Source organism: Elephas maximus, chromosome 14, assembly GCF_024166365.1.
Source record: "Elephas maximus indicus isolate mEleMax1 chromosome 14, mEleMax1 primary haplotype, whole genome shotgun sequence".
In the NCBI taxonomy this organism is placed as follows: Eukaryota; Metazoa; Chordata; class Mammalia; order Proboscidea; family Elephantidae; genus Elephas; species Elephas maximus.
The window spans coordinates 34,512,081-34,534,175 of NC_064832.1; the positions used below are offsets into that span (position 1 = coordinate 34,512,081).

Genomic DNA, 22,095 nt, shown 5'->3' on the forward strand with positions numbered 1-22,095 from the left:
TGAGCAGGATTGCCTTCAGTTATCTTTAAATCAAAAATATCCCTAAAGCCATCTTAACACCAAAAAATTGTTTAGCTTAACTAGTAAAAAAGTTCTGCCTTGAGCATTACACTCTTCTAGGAACTATCTATATGGTATCAAATTGACAACAGCAACTCCGAAGATTAGGCAGGAACCTTAGGGGGCAATGAGTTTATGCTAGTGGGGGAGGAGCAACTCAGAAAAGGAGGGTGAGAACGGTTGCACAACTCGAAGAATGTAGTCAGTGTCACTAAATGGTACACGTAGAAACTATTGAATTGGTGTATGTTTTGCTGTGTATATTCTCAACAACAACAAAATTTGAAAGGAAAAAAATAAAATTTAGAAGGAAAAAAAAAAGAACCTTAGACCCCCAAAAATTTCGTAGTGGACTTGAACAAGCTCAGACTCAGGAATCAGAGCCTTAATGGGAACTATGAGGTTAAAATTATTAATGGCCACCCTGCTCTGTCTCTTAACAGCAATTCTTTTAAAATCAAAACAAAAAGGAGAGCAAGAGGACTCAAAGGTGAAGCTAATGGACAAGATGTCAGGTTTGGAAGGTATCATTTATGATGGTTTAAATTACTTACAGTAGGTAAGAAGCACAGAATTTGCAGGCCCCCAGCCAAGGAAGCCCTCTTGTGGTCATTGTAGACTAGGGCAGCCTTAATGGAGGTCACTGGCCAATACCGTATTTCTGGTAGTCGGTGTCAAGACTCAAGGCCTCATAAGAAACTGAGCCAGAGGCTAAAATACTCAGTATTCGGAAAAGGGAGGAAACAGTATTTATCACTGCACTAGGAGGGAAGATAAAGGGTTACCTACACTCAGCTCATCCAGTGACACTTATTGTACACCTACTGTATGCTGGGCAAGATATAAAGATGAACAAAACCCATCACACCATCTCAGAACTTAAACTCTAGTGGGCAAGATGAAATACGAACAAAGGGAGGAAGGTCAATATTTGTTGAGCATCTGTTGCAGATTAAAGAAGTCTCTCACCCTGAGTTACTTGATCTCTACCCTGTGTCTCCCCCATCTTTAGGAAGTGGTTTATAAATTGATTCCCTCACGGATTAAGGGCCAGCCCTACTTCACCTTACCACAGCCTATTAATAGTTTTCTTATTCTTTTTCAGATTACATTTTAGCTGAAGTGGGGAAAGAGGAAGAAAACGGTGAGAGTATAAGATAATGTATTCAAAGATCACTACTCCCCGCAGAGTGTCCAGGGCTGTGGAAGGTGCTGCAGTGGGTGGGTCCCTGGCTGGTCCTAGAGAGGCCAAGCTGGGGATACATTCAGCACACAGCCCCACACCTGTGTGTTTCCTCAATCTTTCCTGACGAAGGGGGATAAAACAAGAACAGAGAGAGAGAGGTTCTCTGGAAGGGAAACACAATGACCTGGGACAGGACCAGAAGTCCACACCTCTACTCTGGGCTACCAGGGACTCCCAATTTAAAGGAAGTCCAGTGAGTTGCTGGGCTCCCTGAGGTCAGGGAAGCAGGGCTTGACTGGGATGCATGGGTACCCCAGATAGACCCCAGAGAGCACCTCAGTAGCTAATAAATTGGAGCCCCTGCAAACACACACACACTGTAAGCTACTCTTAAATATGTACTAAGTATTTCCTGAAGAGGGGTTAGTTGAATCCTAGAGTCCCTGTGTGGTACAAATGGTTAATGCACTCGGCTCCTAACTGAAAAGTTGGAGGTTCGAGGCCATCTAGAGGTGCCTCAGGAGAAAGGCCTGGTGATCTACCTCTGGAAAATCTTCCACTGAAAACCCTAGGGAGCACAGTTCTTCTCTGACACACATGGGGTCGCCATAAATCAGAGTTTACTCCACGACAATGATTAGTTGAGTCCTCTGCTGGGGAAGGACAGAGGAAAATCCTTATGGCAGCAGAGTCCTAATTTGTACACAGCACTCCGCTAAGCAAAAGCCCTCCGCTGAAACAGACTCATCCTCGTTGGAAAGCAGTTCAGGGACTAGGGTCTGTTGTTACTGAAGCTGGCGGAGCAGAGATGGGAATCAGGTCTTACACATATACGCACACCCCAAAGTGCCCCCTCAACCCTGCCCCTCCCACTACTACCCCCTCCCAGGGCTTATCAAAGAAATCTTTCAAACTCAAGAGCACACCTCTCCCCCAGAAGGTCACTGTTGTTGTTGTGTTCTGTCAAGTCAATCCTGACTCACGACGACCCCGTGTGACAAAGTAGAACTGCCCCTTTGGGTTTCCTAGTCTTTTTTTTTTAATTTATTTATTGTGCTTTAGGTGAAGGTTTATGAATCAAGTCAGTCTCTCACACAAAAACCCATACACACCCCGCTGTGCACTCCTAGCTGCTCTCCCCCTAATGAGACAGCACATTCCTCCTCCCCGCCCTATATTCCCCGTGTCCATTCAATCAGCTCCTGTCCCTCTCTTCCTTCTCATCTCACCACCAGACAGGGGTCGTTCGCATAGCCTCATGTGTCTACTTGAACCACGAAGTTCACTCGTCACCAGCATCGTTGTCTATCTTACAGTCCAGGCCAACCCCTGTCTGTAGAGTTGGTTTTGAGAATGGTTCCAAACTTGGGCTATCAAATGGTTCGGGGACCATGACTGTCACTGTCCCTCCAGTCTCAGTCAGACCATTAAGCCTGGTCTTTTTACAAGAATTTAAGATCTGCATCCCACTGTTCTCCTGCTCCATCATGGATTCACTGTTGTGTTCCCTGTCCGGGCATAGACTAGTCTTTGCAGGAGCAGATCTCCAGGCCTTTCTCCTGCTGAGCAGCTGGTGGGTTTGAACCACTGACCTTTTGGTTAGCAGTGAGTAGCAAGGTTTTAGAACAGTGTATAGAGTGGCGCCCGTGGCAACCACCAGGCCTACCATCCCCGGGCCCTCCCTGCCCAGGATGCTCACCCTGAGAAAGGGCCGAGGGAGTGAAGAGGGGAGTTCCATCTCTGTGCTGGTTTATCCGCAGAGTCAGGCCATGAGCCCATGGGCTCATCACACACTGCTTCCTCCTCTCTTTTCTCATGTACTCTGGGGATTACCCTCTCTACCCAACATGGCAAATATGCACAGTCCACACATCTATCCCAACTTCAGGAACTGCTGGTCTGTCTAGAAAACCATTGGAGGAGAGGCATTTGGATGAGGAAGAATTAAAAAACCAAAAACCAAACCTGTTGCCATCGAGTCAATTCCGACTCTTAGCCACCTGTTGCCATCAAGTCGATTCTGACTCTTAGCCACCCTATAGATGTGTCTTAATCAGAGCAGGGAGACTTGCTCCACTTGTAGAACACACAGGGCCAGGCGTTTGCCTGTGTTAGCACTGATGCTCTGAGCGCCCTCACCATGAGTCTATTTTCCCATCACACGGACGAGGGAACTGGGGTGCAAAGGGGCTCAGTGACTGCTGCAGGTTGCCCAGGCCCTGAATGAAGGGCCACCACTCAGCCCTGGCCGACCCTTCCCCCACCCTAAGCTTTCTCCCTGGGAGCGACCCCAGGAGGACATAATTATCTCACTTGAACAGAAGAAGAGGTTGACAGAAATCCCCAAGGGAAAGTTAATTAGAAGTAAAGCTTTCACTTCCGGATTCAGCCACAGTTATAGCTGTGTTGCAGCTTATTCATTGTGGGGGGCTTGTCATGCAGACAGTGCCGGCTGATGTTAATAAGATTAATTATTATGTTGAAATGAACTCTCCTAAAACTGCTGTTCAACGTTCAGAGCTGCCAAGTTCACCTTCTTCCCTGGATCAACACCTACCTTTTTCATTTCCAGAATGCGTATTATTCAAAATTGTAACATTTTGTAATATCGTAAAATACGGCAATCACAAATGATGGGAATTGGCTGAGTTATCAAGGCCGCAGCCAGGCTCTCATTCTCAATCTTTAAGGACAGGAACATGGAAGGTAGCCTACCTTGAGGCTACCTTTTCCTTGAGGCTCTGCTCCTCGGTCTCGAGAAAGAATTCTACCAACCCATTTCTCCTCCCTGGTGCCACCCAAAAGGACCTTCCTGAATGCTGGCTCAAATTATTGTGGACTCTTGTTGGCTTTTCCTGAACTGCTTTTCAGAACTTCTCTCAGTCGTTTCCATAGCAGACAGTGCGGGAAAGCAGAGGGTTATTGGGCACAAGCGTAAAGGACGCCTTGCCTTTGCCATGTTGGAGGTCCACTGCCGAGAGCGGGTGTGTGCCTGTGGGAACTGGTGTAAGACGCTGCACGGAGAATTCTCGCAGCTCACAGCCCAAGTCAGACGCAGCAGGTTTCTGCTGGGGAAAATACAAGACCGGCATAGGAGGGCCACAGGCGGAAAGGGCCCTGGGCCTTGTGTCAATAAAGGCAGATCCATCTTAGTGCTGTTCTCCATCCTATCAGGAGCCCAAGTAGTCAAAGCTTTTACTGTAGAACCAAAACTGGGAAGAAGTGCAAAACTAGCTAACATGTGTTGAGATCACAAAGAGTGTCTCCTTTCCTCTCCGAAAGGCATAATAAAAACCAGAAAAAAAAATTGGTCGCTAGAGACTGCAACCTCATGTGTGTCAGAGACAAGCCACGCTCCACAGCACTTTCAGTGGGTTCTTTTTTGGAAGTAGATCACCAGGCCCTTCTTCCTAGGCACCTCTGGGTGGATTTGAACTGCCAGCATTTCAGTCAGCAGCTGAGCAAGTTGACTGTACCACCCAGGAACTCCTAAAGGTATAATAGGGACACTCAATACGTCAGCCCTGTGCCTAACCTGGTGGATGTTCAAGGCTCTCTGGATATCCCAGTTTGAAGGGACTGGTGTCATCCTGAAGCCGAGACAACGGGCCTCTGAAATTTCCCTGAGGGCTCAATTATCTTGTGAGAACCACTTCCTCACAGCTCACACCTTCCCAAGAGTAAGGAAGCAAAGCCCTTGTTGTAATTATCAATTCCACAATTAAATTTGCACCCCAGTGCCACTGGAGGCTTTAAGTCCCTCCCTGGCCCAGAGAGTCAGGAGGCTGTGGCTGACCTTGAGGAACAAATGCATTCACTCTCTCAAGTAGGCTTTCTTTAGCTCCTTTGCTTCAGGATTCATCTCTTGTGCTTAGATTAGCATTTATGGACAACACACGATTCTAGAAATTGGTGCTTTTTTGCAAAACCGGTGGAAGATAGGAACATTTCTCAGGATTTCCAAGAGAAAATTACTCTCAAAATAAATCTCCCTCAGAATAAAATGTAAGATCCTTCATGAGCTGGCCCCTGGCTCCTGGCCTCCTCCCTGACCTCCCCTTCTGCTGCCCTTCACACTCTCCTCTCGGGTCAGGCTGTGCCCGTTATGCCATTACAGACTGTCAAATAAGGCAAACAGCACTCCCACCTCAGGACCATTGCGTCTCCTAGTCCCTCTGCCAGGAATGCCCTTCCCCAGCTGTCTGCCTGCTCACTCTCTTTTTTCATTCAAATGCCATTTGGTCGGACAGACCTTCACCAGCCACCAGGAATATACACTCACACTCTTAAGGCGCTCACTGAAATTGACTCTTTCAGTCCTATTTCTGGAGGCTGGGTAGCTCGAGCAGCTTGGATTGGCTGCTAACCGAAAGGCTGGTGGTTCAAACGCACCAAGGGGCTCTGTGAAAGAAAGGCCTGGCAATTTGCTTCTGTACAGACTGGAGCTCAGTTCTACTCTGTAACTCATAGGGTTGCCATGAGTGGGGGGCGGACTCGAAGGCAGCGAACCACAGTCCTATTTTATGGTTGAAGTTAAGGTAATTTGATGAATTTATTTAAAGTCTTTTTGATAGGAAAAAGTACAAAGGTTAATGTCAAAATCTATTTGCTTTTTTTCTTCTTTGACTCTCTTTCCAAATGCCTTTCCTTTTGATGTGCTTTCCAAAACTGAAAGTCATGGAGTCCGTTTCTAAAACGGACTATTTGGAAGATTTAATAGAAGAGCCTCGTGAAGCACTGGAAGTTGAGGACTTGGATGAGAATGTAAGTTGGGTAAAACTTTGGGACCATCTTTCATTGAATGTGGGAGCAGGGTGGCCTAAGGGCCAGCTGGTACCGGCCTCTTGAGCCCTGGGATCCCCAGCTTCTCTCTGTGGTTAGCACCACCCAAGTGAGCTGTGCAGCAAAACGGAATTATGTTTAAATAACACGTGTGTAATCAAAGAGGGTCAGTGGAAAGCCAAATGGGGAGCTCCACACCCCTACTTTCTGAGTGTTCTGCTGGTAATGCACACAAATACCCCCCCAAAATTGCTTTTTAAGACAGAAATACAGAAAATAAAATATGTAGGCTATCTAGGTAGCAAGGCAAATCGTCCTTTGTAGAAATCTTATGTAAAAATAAACTTCGCTTCCAGAAAGATGGAGTGGATACACTTTTCCATATTCTTTCCGCTAAGTGCAGCTAAAAACTCTAGGCCTTATGTATAAAAGATAAGAAGACTGGAAGGTGGAGAGAAGAAAGCAGACTGGCTAGGGACCTTGAAACTCAAGGAACAGCACGCTGGTGAGTTCCCTGAGTTTTCTTTTTTGCCTCATACATCCCAGACTAGGCTCTGCAGAAGCTGGCAACCCCAAAAGGCCAGTAGACACAAACAAAAAAAAAAAACCAAAGTCTATTATTTCTAGTAAAAGAACCAAGGAGGGGCAAGCTAGCAAGGCCAAAAGCTACTCAACAATAACCTCTCTACTTCAGCCAGACACCACAGAGAATAGAAATGGTGCACCTCTCCCAAACTTGGAGTCTTTCCGTGACCACCACTATCCCTCAGGAGGATATGGAACCAGTACAAGAAATTCAACAGGTGTCCTCTCCCTGGCTGAACCCAATAACCAGAGATGAGATGGGAAGTCATAATATTTTGGATATGCCTTACATGTACAGTATATTGTGTACCGTCTTTAAAACAAAATTGTTTCATCCTATAAACGTGCCACGTGGATTTTTTGCCCGCCCAGAAGCCTGGTAGCTCTAATTCTCTGTGTCTGTTTACCGCGGAGATTTACAACACGATGTTGACGTAGGTAGAAGCATTATAACCTACCCTTGCCACCACCACTAAGAAATTTCCTGCGGATTGTAGGGACTAACAGTGGCCAAGTGAAATCTTGTGTCCCTCAGACCCAAAATTAAGCAGACATATTTCTTTAAACTACTCCCAAAAAAGGCACAAACTAGGTATTAATTTTTTATTATTATTAATTTTTTTTTTAATTGGGAAATTTTCCATAATTGCTTCTGTAACAAACCCAAACCAAACATGCTGCTGTTGAGCTGGTTCTTCTATACGGCACTGTATTATTAAGAATTATTTTTCAAACACTGAAATATCACCTTGAAGGGAGAAAAAAAATATTATTTTAGATTATATTCAACCCACTGGATTTACTAAGACAAGAAAGTGAACTCATGCATTTTAGAAAGATTTTTCAACTACAGTTGAAACTAAAGGAATTGTTTTCATTAGAAACCTAGATTATTCAGCAACCTTCAACACTCCTGTAAGTTGAGATTTTGCCGAGTCAGACCGAGCTGCAATCCCCGGCAAGCGTGACACCTCTGCCTCGGAGGTCTGTGAGGTTCTGCGTGATCGAGACACATGCAGAGTGTTTTATGTGGCAGGTGGGCTGAGTGGAAGCTCGCGGTCTTAAGCACCTTGCCTTGCCATCCCAAGGGCTTTCCTGCTAATTTTTTTTTTTTTTTAACACAATCAGATTTGCTTTTTTGGTTTAAGTATTTTTATTCAAACTCATTTTTTTGGTGTTTTTGTTTTTTTTTTTTTTTTTTGGTATTTTAAATGAAGGTTTACAAAACAAACTAACTTCTCATTAAACAGTACACATACTATTTTATGACATTGGTTACCAACCCCATGACATGTCAACAGTCTCCCTTCTTGACTTTGGGCTCCCTATTACCAGGTTTCCTGTCCCCTTCTGCCTTCTCATCCTTGCCCCTGGGCTGGTGTGCCCCTTTTGTCTTGTTTTGTTTTAGGGGCCTATCTAATCTTTGGCTGAAGGGTGAACCTCAGGAGTGACCTCATTACTGAGCTAAAAGGGTGTCCAAGGGCCGTACTCTCAGGATTTCTCCAATCTGGTCTTTTTTTGTGAGTTAGAATTTTATTCTACATTTTTCTCCAACTCTGTCTGGGACCCTCTATTGTGATCCCTGTCAGAATACTCAGTGGTGGTAGCTGGGCACCATCTAGTTGTGCTGGACTCAGTCTGGTAGATGCTGTGGTAGTTGTGGTCCATAAGTCCATTAGTTCTTTGGATTAATCTTTCCCCTATATCTTTAGTTTTCTTCGTTCTCCCTTATTCCTGTAAGGGTGAGTGTCTTAGGTGGCTGCTCACAGGCTTTTAAGACCCCAGACACTACTCATCAAAGTAGGGTGTAGAACATTTTCTTTACAAAGTATGTTATGCCACTTGAGCTAGATGTTCCCCAAGACCATCATCTCCATAGCCCTCAGCCCAGTAATTTGGTCCTTCAGGGAGTTTGGATGTGCCTGTGGAGCTTCCATGACCTTGCCTTGTACAAGTTGTACTGGCTTCCCCAATATTATGTACTGTCGTACCCTTCCCCAAAGTTACCACTTATCTAATATCTATTTAGTGTTTTTCCATCCCCACCCACCCCCGTAACTATCAAAGATTGATTCTTTTTGTGTGTAAACCTTTTGATGAATTTTTATAGTAGTAGTCTCATACAATATTTGTCATTTGGTGATTGACTTACTTCAGTCAGCATAATGCCCTCCAGATTCATTCATATTGTGAGATGCTTTGCAGATTCATCATTGTTCTTTATTGTTGCGTAGTACCCCATTGTGTGTATGTACCATAGTTTGTTTATCCATTCATCTGTTGGTGGGCATCTAGGTTGTTTCCATCTTTTTGCTATTGTGAACAATGCTCAGTGAACATGAGTGTGCATATGTCTATTTGTGTGATGACTCTTACAAGAGTCAAACTAGCTTTTGAATTGTGAAGCTACTACATGCACATGATTTTCAAATAGTGAAAAAAGACTAGGAAACAAATGTTAAAAAGTTTCTGCATCCTGAATTTGGACAGCATTATGCTGAGTGAATTAAGTCAGTTGCTAAAGGATAAATATTGTATGAGACCACTATCATAAGAACTCAAGAAAAGGTTTAAACACAGAAAAAAGCATTCTTTGATGGCTATGAGGGTGGGAAGGGAGGGAGAGGGGCAATCACTAGATAGTAGACAAGAGTCAACTTCACCAAAGGGAAGGACAACACACAATACAGGGGAAGTCAGCACAACTGGAGCAAAAGCAGACCAGTTTCCTGGACACTTCCAAACACTGTGAGGGACAGAGTAGCTGGGGCTGAGCCTGGGAACCATAATTTTGGGGGACATCTAAGTCAGTTAGCATAACATAATTTATAAAGAAAATGTTCTACATCCTACTTTGGTAAGTAGTGCCTGGGGTCTTAAAAGCTTGCAAGCAGCCATCTAAGATGTATCTATCCATCCCATCCCACTCGGATCAAAGGAGGTTGAAGAAAACCAAAGACACAAGGAAAATACCAGCCCAAAGGACTAAAGGACCAAATGAACCAGAGACTCCACCAGCCTGAGTCCAGAAGAACAAGATAGTGCCTGGCTACCACCAATGCCCACCCTGACAGGGAGCACGACAGAGAGCCCTGGACAGAGCAGGAGAAAAATGTAGAACAGAATTCAAATTTACATAAAAAGACCATACTTAATGGTCTGACAGAGACTGGAGGGACCCCCAAAACTATGGCAGCCAGATGCTTTGTTAATCCAGAACTGAAACCATTCCTGAAGCCCACTCTTCAAAGATTAGACAGGACTATAAAACAAAAAATAATACAGGTGAGGAACATGCTTCTTTGTTCAATCAGATACATGAGACCAAATGGGCAGCCCCTCTCCAAAAGCAGGATGAGAAGGCAGGAAGGGAAGGGAACTGGTCAGAGGGACACAGGGAACTGGTCACTGGACTCAGGGAACCCAGGGTGGAAAGAGGGAGTTTGTGGTTACATTATGGGGATTGCAACCAATGTCACAAAACAACATGCGTATCAATTTTTGAGTGAGAAATTAACTTGAGCTACAAACTTCACCTAAAAAAAAAAAAAAGCACAATTAAAAAAAAAAAAAGTCTCCACATCCTTACCTACCAGAAATAACTACTACATACTGTTTTTCATATATTCTTCTAGAAAAATTAATGCATCAAAAACATACATATCTTTAAAAACACACAGATATCCATAGATGGGGTCATAATATATATTCTGTTCTAGCTCTTGTTTTTCCTTTAATAACGTATTTAAGAGACCTTTCATCTTCCAGTTATGTTACTGAGCGGAAACCCCAGGTTCTTACTCTGCACGACTCGTATTGGCCAATAAATGAGAGACCAAGGTGGGAGAACAAAAAGCACCTTTACTTCACTGTACAAGGAAAAGAAGTCAATCGGTGCTTACTGCTGCCAAGACTGCTCACTAAGGGTGGGCAGGCAGGTTACTTTAAAAGGGGTTTACAAGTAGAGAGTGCACAGAAGTTACGTCAGAACATTCTTTATCATACTAAGTGGGCGCAATAGGGTTCTGTCTCAATTATATAGTGTATCATAATATAATTAATATCCTACCAGTGGAAGCTTAAGTTGTTTCCAGATATTTTTGCTACTATAAACAATGCCTCAATTTTAACTGTATATATATTTGTGTGTGTGTATATATATACATATATATATAAACTATATGTATTGCTGTTGTTAGGTATCGTCCAGTCAGCTTCAACTCATAGTGACCCTATGTATAATAGAACAAAACATTGCCCAGTCCTTTGAGATCCTCACAATTACTGCTATGTCTGAGCTTATATTTGCAGCCATGTGCCAATCCATTTCATCCTCTTTTTTGCTGACCCTCCACTTTACCAAACATGGTGTCCTTCTCCAGGGACTGATCCCTCCTGATAACACGTCTACAGTAATCAAGACAAAGTCTCACCATCCTCTCTCCTAAGGAGCATTCTGGCTGTACTTTCTCCGAGATAGATTTATCCCTTTTCTTCTGGCAGTCCCTATATATTCAATATTCTTCACCAACACCATAATTCAAGTGCGTCACTTCTTCCTCGATCTTTCTTTTTCACAGTCCAGCTTTCATATGCATTTGAGGCAATTGAAAACATCAAGGCTTGGGTCAAGCGCACCTTAGTTATTAAAGGTGACCTCTTTGCTTTTCAACACTTTAGAGAGGTCTTTTGCAGTAGATTTGCCTAATGCAATATGTCGTTTGATTTCTTGACCGCTGCTTCCATGAATGTTGATTGTGAAGCCAGGTAAAATGAAATTCTTGACAACTTCAGTTTGTCCATCATTTATCATGATGCTGTTCATTGGTCCAGTTGTAAGAATTTTCATCTTCCTTATATTGAGGTGCAATCCATACTGAAGGCTATAGTCTTTGATCTTTATCAGTAAGTGCTCCAAGTCCTCTTCACTTTCAGCAAGGAAGATTGTGTCATCTGCATATTGCAGGGTTTTAATGAGTCTTCCTCCAATCCTGATGCCATGTTCTTCTTCTTATAGTCTAGTTTCTCAGATTATTTGCTCAACATACAGATTGAATAAATATGGTAAAAAGGCACAACCTTGCTGCACACCTTTTCTGATTTTTAACCCCACAGTATCCCCTTGTTCTATTCTTGATCTATGTACAAGTTATGCATGAGCACAATGAAGTCTTCTCTAATTTCCGTTCTTCACAATGTTATCCATAACTTGTTATTTGCAAAATCAATAAAACACAGGTAAACATCTTTCTTTAAACATCTTTCTGGTATTTTCTGTTTTCAGCCACAATTCATCTGACATCAGCAATGATATGTCATTCTATGTTCTCTTCTGAATCCATCTTGAATTTCTGGCACTTCCCAGTTGATGTATGGCTGTACCCATTTTTGAATTATCTTCTGCAAAATTTTGCTTTCATGTGATATTAATGATATTGTTCAATAATTTCCACATTCCATTAAATCACTTTTCTTTGGAATGAGCACGAGTATAGATCTCTTCCAGTTGGTGGCCAGGTAGCTGACTTTCAAATTTCTTGGTATAGACAAGTGAGCACTTCCAGAGTTGCATCTGTTTGTTGAAGCATCTCAGTTGGTGTTCTGTCAATTTGTTTTTTGCCAATGCCTTCTTTGTCTGTTGATCCAGAAAAATGAGGAGCTCAAAGTGGCCAGGTGGCATTCTTAACTTCAATAGAATCAGTGTGGTGTCTCCTGGTGGGAGCATTCCTCCCCTTGGAACTAAGACCTCTAGACCACAGAGCATAGGGTCGAGGGAATAGGAAGTAAAATTTTTGTGAGTGGATCACTAGAGGTAATAGTAAGTGGTGTCATTCCCATTTCCACCCCGTGATTCCTGGACTCATGGATCCTGGCTATGGGAGAAACAGCGCCATATATTGGATGCTGATTTAGAGCATATACTACCTCTAGTATTACCACCTAGCTGCAATCATAATTGTGTCTTTAAAAGGCCATTTCATTTTTCTATCAACCCAGCTGCTTCAGGATGATGGAGAACATGGTAAAACCAGTGAATTTCATGAGCACAGGCCCATTGCTGCACTTCATTTGTTGTGAAGTTCCTTGATCCCAGGCAATACTGTGTGGGATAACATGATGATGGATAAGACATTCTGTAAATCCATGGATGGTAGTTTTCGCAGAAGCACTGCATGCAGAGAAGTCAAATCTATATCCAGAGTAATTGTCTATCCCAATTAAAGCAAAACCCTGCCCTTTCCATGTGAAAGCGGTCCAGTATAATCAACCTACCACTGGGATCCAAGAACTCAGTGTTGGTCTCTGCTGCTGGCACATTGGGCACTCTGCAGAGGCTGCAGCCAAGTTGGCTTTAGTGAGTGGAAGTCCATGTTGCTGAGCCTATGCGTAGCCTCTATCCCAGCCACCATGGCCACTTTGTTCATGAGCTCTTTGGGCAATAACAGGAGTGGCTGGGAAAAGAGGATGAAGGGATTCCACAGAACACATCTTTCTATCCACTTGATTGTTAAAATCTTCCTCAGCAGAGCATTTGTTGAGCATTTACATGAGACACAAATATTGTCACATCTTTGGCCCATTCAGAGAGATATATCCACGTGCCTCTTCCCCATACCTCCTTGTCACCAGTTTTCCAATCATGTTCCTTCCAAGTCCCTGACCATCCAGCCAAACCATTGGCTACAGCCCACGAATCAGTATACAGTTGCACATCTGGCCATTTCTCCTTCCAAGCAAAGTGAACAACCAAGTGCACTGCTCGAGGTTCTGCCCATCGGGAGGATTTTCCTTCACTACTATCCTTCAGGAAGGTCCCAGAAAGTTGCCTTCTGTGCAGCTTGGATGTTTTCCTTCAGTACCATCAGTTTTTGATCAAATGCTACCTCCTGAAATGATTGAACATCGATCAATTCTTTCGGTACCATGACTCTCTGTATTCCTTCCACCTTCTTTCAATGCTTCCTGCATCGTTCTATTTTTTGCCCATAGAGTTTTTCAATTATTTTAACTTGAGGCTTGAATTTTTCTTCAGTTCTTTCACCTTAAGAAATGCTGAGCATATTCATCTCTTTTAATTTTCTAGCTCCAGGTCTTTGCACATTTCGTTAATACCTTACCTTGTCTTCTTGAGCCACACTTTGAAATCTTCTGTTCAGCTTTTTTACTTCATTTCTTCTGTTTGCTTTTGCTTCTGTGCTCAAGAGCAAGTTTCAGAGTCTCTTCTGACACTCATTTTGGTCTTGTCTTTCTTTCCTGTCTTTTTACACTTAAAAAAAAAATACTAATACAAGTATGTGCATATATCTAAAGAAAAAAGAAAAAAAATCCTAGCAATTGAATGCTGGGTTTAAGAAGATCCTATTTTTAACTCAGAAGGTATTGACAAAAAAGTTGCACTTTAGTACACTTTCACCAACGGTGTATGTGAGTGCCTCTTTCTTCACATCTTCACCCACCAAGGGCCACAGAAAATTTAACTTTACCCCATCTGATAGGGTCTAAATATCTCATTGCTTTGTTCTTTGTTCCCTTCATTTTGAAAGGTATTGGGCATTTTGCACATGTTTACTGGTCACGTGTATTTCTCTTTCTGTGAATTGCCAGTGTGTGTCCTTTGTCCAATTTTCCATTATGTTGCTTATTTCCTTTTCTTTATAGATTTTTAAGGGCTTTTTTATATATTAAAGAACTTAGTCCTTTCTATGACATGCATGTTGTAAATTTTTTCCCAGTTTGTATTTTGATCTTCCTCTTGGTTTATTTCACAGCATAGTAGTTTTTAATTTTTATGTAGTCCCACTTATCAATATTTTTTCTAATGACTTCTGAGTATTGTTTCATGTCTAGAAAGGTCTTTTGCATTCCAAAAAAAAATTTTATAATCCATTCATGTTTTCTTCTAGTTCTCTAATGAATTTTTTGAAAGGGTACTTTGGAATTTATTTTGAGATAACAATATGGCATAGGGATCTAGCCAAAATCCCTAACAACATCAACTGAGTTATTTCACCACTGAGATGATCAAATTTGCATTCTTAAAAGTCACTCTGGGGGCCTTGTGGATAATGGAGTGGAGTGGGGGGAGATAGAGGTAGGAAGACAATAGCCTAATGAACAAATGATAAATGCCCAATTGCTTAGGGAAATGGTCAGTATACCTGCTACGACATAAAGGATATTTCTACTGTACAGGCTGGGAAGCTAAGAAGGAGACGAACAGTTCATTTATGGGGTAAGGCAGAAAGTTTGGTTGGGAATACATTGAGTTTAAAGTGTCTGTAAGACATCCAGATGAAGTCTAAGAGAAAACTGAAAATATATGGATCCTGAGAGAAAGTTATTGGCTGAAGATTTTGATATGGAATCTTCAGCATATAACTGAGGACTTGGAAATGGATGAGATCATCAGGCATTTTTGTCTGACTACTGTAGGTAGACAATACCCTTTCTGCAAACACACAAAATATGAGTTGGTTTGCAGTTAGTGAAGAAATGGGTTTTCAGTGGGTGAGGGATGGAGGCCGGACAAAATGCCTGGAGGGGATGACTTGGTGTCTTTTGTCTCATCTAGTTGCCATTTTTTTTTTAGTTGCCATTTTTTTTCTAGGTTTTTTTTTTTTTTCTAGTTTTTTTTTCTAGTTGCCATAGACTTGGCTTAGGCCATGTGAGTGGAGGTGTAAAAGCCAGTCACTTGTGAAACCTATTCAAGACACACATTGTAAATTTCTGGATGCAAACAGTGCTTTTCTAGGGTCCAGGTAACCAAGTATGGCAGAGTTGGGGGAGACTTTCCCTGCTTTCTGTACCACTCTGTCTCCCAAGGATTGGAAGCTTAGGAATATACTGGCATTCCAGGCAAGGGAGCAATGGAGCTTGGCAAAGAGCACTTGTCCAAGCAACTGTGTAAACACACACATATACACAGAGGGGTTTCACTTTGAATTCATGATCACAAGTCTCAAATGGTTTGTGCCTAACACTTCCTGCAAGTCCTACTGTACTTCCTCGGTATGTTTGCTTTCCTCCTCTCTGAGATGACTATTTGATTCCTTCTCTTACCATAAAAATTTCCTATTCCCTTATTCTCAGCTCTTTGGAGCCCCAGTGGTGTAGTGGTTAAAAGCTACAGTAGCTAACCAAAAGGTCAGCAGTTTGAATCCACCAGCCACTCCTTAGAAACTGCATGGGTCAGTTCTACTTTGTCCTATAGGGTTGCTATGAGTAGAAATAACTCAACAGCAACAGATAAGGTTTTGTTTTGTTTTGTTTTAGCCGCTCTACCTTTTAGAAAAAGAAAATAATTTTATGTTCTCAAAAAATGTATTTGTATAAGGATGTTTAAAATTTTTTTCCTTTGGGAATTGGGGAGTAAGGAGAGGGTGTGACGATAATAGAAATAGTCTTTAAAAGAATTCTTGCTAGCCACCTTACTCTTCCCACTCTTTGTGTTTATTTAATAATGTGTTGAAATGTCACTTGGTTCACTTGGGAGTCAGAATAGTAATTAACTAGTAAATCAGTAATTCTCATTTTTGGATATTTTCATTCCGTGATTCTTTTGTAGTTTTTAAACAATACCACCTACCAGACAGTGTTTAGGGCGATGCTCAAAGAAATGGCTGCTCGCAGTGAGCTGGAAGAGGATATTGACATCCCCATGACTGAGCATCTGGAGAGTGAAACCAGAAGGAAACTGGGGATTCTGTAAGTAGTGGAGAAGTTGTGGTAGTGGTTAGTAGGTTTGGCTGAGCCACAGACAGCAGCAGAGAAAATGTAAATTGAGTAGCCAGGGAAAAAGAGCAAGGGCCAGGGCTAGGCAGGTCTCTTAAGACAAAGAATGGGGACAGATCAAGCACAAGGACCAAGGCAAGAGCCAGGGGTCAGGTGGACAGAAGGACCCAGCTGCCAGACCATGAGCAAAACTCAAGAGCAAAGAAATCTACAAGCATGGGAGGCACCCAGTAGGATCAGAGGCGGACAGTGGCAGAGGTTGAAAATCCAGGACAGGAAAAGTCTTGACATTGTATAGAATGAGCTTGTACAATAGTCTAGGGAGGAAGGCTCAGGTCCCTGGGCCTTTGAAAAGAAGAGGCAGTGAAGGATCAAGATCCTGGGCATCTGCACAAGAAATTGTCCAGCTTCACCCTAGGCTGGCTCAACAGTTGCCGTTGAGTCAGCTCTGGCTCATAGTGACCTCATGTGTGTCAGAGAAGAACTGTTCTCCATAGATTTTTCAATGGCTGCTTTTTCAGAAGTGGATCACAGACCTTTCTCCCAAGGCACCTCTGACTGTACTTGAACCACCAACCTTTCATTTAGCAGCCGAGCGTGTTAACCATTTCGCCACCCAGGAACTCCTCGCCCTAGGTAGCAGATACTTTTTCATGCTCTTGGAAGAGCGAGATCTTAGCCTTGAGCTTCACTGACCTGGGGGTCATGGCAGGAGCCCCTATTTGGACTGGGAAATGAGGAAGCTATTGCAGACCTGTTGGGAGCACCAGGTCTTTCTAACTGGCATGACCTCAGGTCACAAAATGTCCCCAAACCCATTTATGTTTTCAGTCTGTGGCATAGCACGTGCTCTTTGTGTGGAAGCCTGGGTGTCCACTAACCCACCAGTCAGAAAATTTAGAGAGCAAGATGTGTGCTTGGGCCTCCCTTGGATCTATGACAGAGTCTCCACCAGTGGCACCAGGGAACAGGCCATGGACGGCAAGCCCTCCATAATCATCTTAGCAAGTGAAGGCTTTCTTTCATAAAAGGTAGAAATAGAGGTTGACTGCCAGCATCTTCTGCTTTTGGCTCAGTAGAGTCCTGGGGCAAGAGATCCCTGAGGTTTCTCTAGGAGAAAAACCAGTTGCCACTGAGTCCAACTCATGATGACCCCATGTGTGTCAAAGTAGAATGGCCCTCCATAGGGTATTCAATGGCTGATTTTTTCAGAAATAAATCACTAAGCCTTTCTTCTGAGGCACTTCTGGGTGGACTCAAGCCTCTAATCTTTCAGTTTGTAGTCTAGCAAGTTAACTTTTGGTGCTACCTAGGGACTCCTCTCTAGGAAAGGGGCTTACCTCTCGTCTACTGTTGACATTCTGGTGTTAGCCTGCAGGACAGCCCCCCAGCCCCACCCGACTCCTTACGCTTTATCCTTTCACAGGTGCTGGTAGGCTAGGTAGCAGCTTCAGGTCCATTCAAAATGCTTGCAAGTAAAACGTATGTTTAGTACAAAAGGGCCATAAAGAGCTCATTCTCCATTTCCCCTATTACTTCTAAAGTACTCCAGTGCTTTCTGTCAGTGGAGTCCTTGGGTGGCGCAAATTAGCCAAAACATTGGCCTCTCTAGCCTACCCAGAAGCACCTCAGAAGACAGGGTTGGCAATCTATTTCTTGTAAAGATTACAGACAAGAAAACCTTATGGAGTAGTTCTACTCTGCACACATGCAGTCGCCATGAGTTGGAATCAACTCGATGGCAACTAACAACAACAGCTCTCTGCCAGGTAGAATATTGTCCTTCACATCCTGGTGTGGCTTGGGGTTAAATCATCATGCCCTCTTCAAGGAATCTGAACTGAGGTCTTAAAACCTGTCCTGTGAAAAGCCTGCTCTTCAGATCTAATTAAGCCTGGGAAGCTCACTCTTTCCAGCACATTTCCTTTCAAAGGGGCTCTGATCTGAGAAGCAAGAAACAGCTGCCCCTGGAGACCACACTTACTTGGAAGTAAAACAAGCCAAGCCGTTGAAATGCCAGCATGACTTGCTTTGTATATTGACATGAGAAGGAGCCAGGGGCTTGATCATTTTGAAAGGCTGTGACAGCCTTCTGAGACTTTCATGATAAGTCATTTTGAGTGAGTTTATTTGAAAAATTCCTGCTAAATGCGAAGAAGTTTCATGTGGCCTGTCCAGTTCAAGGAGTCCTGGTGGCACAGGGGTTAAAAGCTTGTCTGTTAACCAAAAGATTAGCAGTTTGAATCCACCAGCTGCTCCTTGGAAACCCTCTGAGGCAGTTCTACTCTGTCCAATAGGGTCACTATGAGTTGGAATCGACTTGATGGCAGTGGGTTTTGGGTTTTGTCCAGTCCAAAGACAATGTTGTTTTCTAAGCCATTTCCAAATGTGAGCCTTCCTGGGGTATGTACAAGACATGTAAAACAAGCTGCACGAGCTTAATGCATAGAGCCACACTTGCATTTGAAAACTCCTTGCCTTGTCCTATGCCCCAAGATGACTCTCACTGGCTTCATTTTGAAGGGTTTTGAGGTCAACCCATGTGCCAGGTGGAGGGCCACTTAAAGGCCAGGAGGGAAGCAGCACATCGCACCTTTATTGCCTGAGCATTGACTGAAAGAAAAGCTGGGTAGAATGCAGAGCTGATGGCCCACCTTTCCCCCTATGTAACAGACTCAGCAGGCTGTAGCACTCTCTACACTCTGTATCATGCCAAATAACCTGAATTTAGTCTCAGCTTTTAAAGATGATTCATGTTCCTTTCAGGTTGAAGAAAAATTTTGAAAAATACAAGGAAGCAATCCTGTGGATTATGAGAAAACGTGAAAGTAAGCACTGCCCTGCCCTTCCTTTTCCCGTCCTGTGACTGAGCCTCACTGCCTCTCCCCCTCTGCAGAGTGCTCTAAGGAAGGCAGAAATGCTCGTTCATGCCCTTGAGTACCGACTGGGTGCTAGGCAAGCCCTAGCTGCCAGGGGTAAAACACTGAGCAAGATAGACACAATCTGGAACCTCAGTGGGCTTATCCTTTAGTGTGGGGGAGGGGAAGGAGGCTGGAGAAGAAAGTAGGGAATTGCCTTTTGGATGATTAAGTGCTATTATAATGGGAAAGGATGCTATAAAACTACACAGGAGGGGATCTAAGCCAGATATGGAGGACTCCAGGAGGCCAATATTAATGCAAAGTTTGGGAAAGAAATAACCCCTTAACAGAAGACCAAAGGCCTGTAGAGTCCACCTGTTAAGATTTGCTTATCAAGGAACTTGCCAGTTTTTTGGGTCTCATCATGGAAAGTTTGAATCAAGAGGCCAAGCTATCAGGCTATTTACTTAGCTCAAAGACTCAAAACCACAATATGAAATATCTCTCCAACTACTGGATACAACTAATGTAGAATGGCAACAAGGCCCATGGTAGACCTAGCTGATCAGTCATGGCACTTTTTCTTGGTGAGTTAGGACACAGCTTCAAAACCCCTCTCAAGACAGTAAGTACTCCAGTCCCCAGGACCAATTTATGACCTGACCTCACTCTTGCAGAGTAATTGTGTGTGCTAGGTACCTTCACATATACCATCTGATTCAAATTAATCTCCGTAACAATATACGTGAAGTAAGATAAAGAAATTAAGGCTCAGAGAGGCTAAGTGGCTTGCCTAAGATGACCTAGCCGCCATTAAATGGAAAAGCCACACTCATGCCCAAGAACTCTTAAGCTAAGCTCAGTGCTCATCCCCCTGCCATGTTCAATGAACAACAAAGGCCATGTGCCTGGACAGGAAAAAGTAGAGATCTTCTATACCTAGGTCCTAAGTCCTCACATGGGCTAGGGCATAGGGAGAAAGAGGAATCACCTCATTCAGTTTTTGTAGTGGTGAGGGCCCTGCCTTTCACCAAGACTCACCCAGTGGGGTACCCAAAAACAAGAAAAAAGGTTCAGATGCTCAGCATCCAAAAAACACAACAACAAATATCTATTACACATATAATGTAACACTTGTCTACTACTTCCCCTGGGTGTTAGACATCTGTTCTTTCATTCCTTGGCACCTTAGCAAGACACACAGTAGGTGCTCAATAAGCATTTCTTGAGTGGATGGATGCATGCCTGCATGCACACATGCATGATTTTTTGCTCCTTTTTTTTTTTTTTTTTTGGACTCCTTACCCTCTAAGGCCAAGGTAAGACTTCCAGTTAGAGAATGAAATTAGATACAATACAAATGGCCAGATTCCTCTAGTGCACCACTCACACCCCTGCCCACTCCCTGCTTCTCTGGACAACTGAAGCCTAGAGGGTTTAAGTTTTTTATACAGAAAAGCAATATTTCTAATTGACAAGAGACATTGTTCCATGTTCCTACTGCAGCCAGTTCCAAAGAAATCTCCCAGGCTCTTTTGAGATGATTACTCATTTACTTCCAATATCTAGCCTAGTATTTCGTACAACAGGTACGCAGCCCCATGTCTCTGAGCACTCCGATTTCCAAGCAAAAACTGGCTTCATGGGTGTGTGACCTGTGCAGTCACACAAGATGTCGAACTTAAAAGGTCCTTGGTTTAATGCTCCACTGTGGTTGCTTTGAAATTCTTAATAATTTTCTAACTAGGGCTCTGCATTTTTGCTTTGCACTAGGTTCAGCAAAGTACGTAATCATTCCTGTTTAGAACCATCTGGACTTGCAAAAAAAAAAAAAAACAGGACCACACTGCACAACTTGTGTCGCGAACCATTAAAATGCAAAGCTCTTTGTGAGAAGGGCACCGAGACACATTGAGTTTCTACTAAGTGCCAGGCACTATGCATATATTACTTCACAGTTACCCCATAGGTAACTGTAGACAACATTATCCTATTTTAAGGAAACTGAGGCTTAGAAAGGTGGCCTAAAGCCTCACCTACTAAGGACATATCCAGGTATATAGCAAAAACTGGCATGTCCATGACTGTAGCTTTCTGAGAGATAAAATAAAAATTGAGAAAAATGAACACAGAAATGTCCTGTTTTATCATTACAATTACAGAAATCCTTTCTATTAATTTCTAGTTGATACCTCAGAAACAGTAGCTTGGCTCACTTCAGCTTTTTGTTTCTCCCTCTGATAGATCAGTATTGTTCTGTAAATAAACGCTGGAGAAGGTGCTCCTTAATGTGAGACTGTGACCTGTTTCCAAACTCCCGACAATGGTCTACAAGAACCTTGGCGATGTAGCCCCTGTCTACCTCTCTCTCTCCATGTTATCCTGAGGAAGAGATTCAGTCAGTGGCCTCTTTTGTTCCTCAGCTGCACCACGTTCCTTGACTCTCCTTCCTCCCATTCCACCCTTCCTGAGAGCTCTCCTGTCCACCCACATCTCTCCACCCATCGACACTACCTCAGACAACTTCATCTCTCCATGAAATTCTAATCTCCCTGAACCCCCATCATCTCATCTCTTGGTCCTTTTTCCACATTGTTTCCAGCATAATCTTTTTAAAACTTTTCATTGGCCCTCCGTTGCCTTTACAAAAAATGTCAGCATTCTTATGTGGTTTACAAGGCTCTCACATATTCCTCTTCAGACACATTGGCCCTTTTGTTGTCCATCAAATGGGCCAAGCATCCACTGCCTCAGAGCCTTTGTACTGGCTGCCCATCTGCCTAGAACACTCATCACTCAGATATGCCTGTGGCTTGCTCCCTTACTTCATTCTGGTCTCTGCTTAAATGTCATTTTCTCAGAAATACTTTCCTTAGCTACCCGTTATAA

General features: G+C 43.2%; 1 protein-coding gene across 1 annotated transcript in view; it reads left to right on the forward strand.

Annotated features, from left to right (window-relative positions):
* The window catches only part of ERICH6B (glutamate rich 6B), a 79,876-nt gene that overhangs the window by 30,031 nt on the left and 27,750 nt on the right, over positions 1 to 22,095 (forward strand). Inside the window, exons 4-8 of the mRNA XM_049852900.1 lie at positions 504 to 584; positions 1,166 to 1,204; positions 5,922 to 6,010; positions 16,179 to 16,318; positions 19,112 to 19,173. Coding sequence (XP_049708857.1) covers positions 504 to 584; positions 1,166 to 1,204; positions 5,922 to 6,010; positions 16,179 to 16,318; positions 19,112 to 19,173 — 411 coding nt within the window. The remainder of the gene's footprint in view (positions 1 to 503; positions 585 to 1,165; positions 1,205 to 5,921; positions 6,011 to 16,178; positions 16,319 to 19,111; positions 19,174 to 22,095) is intronic.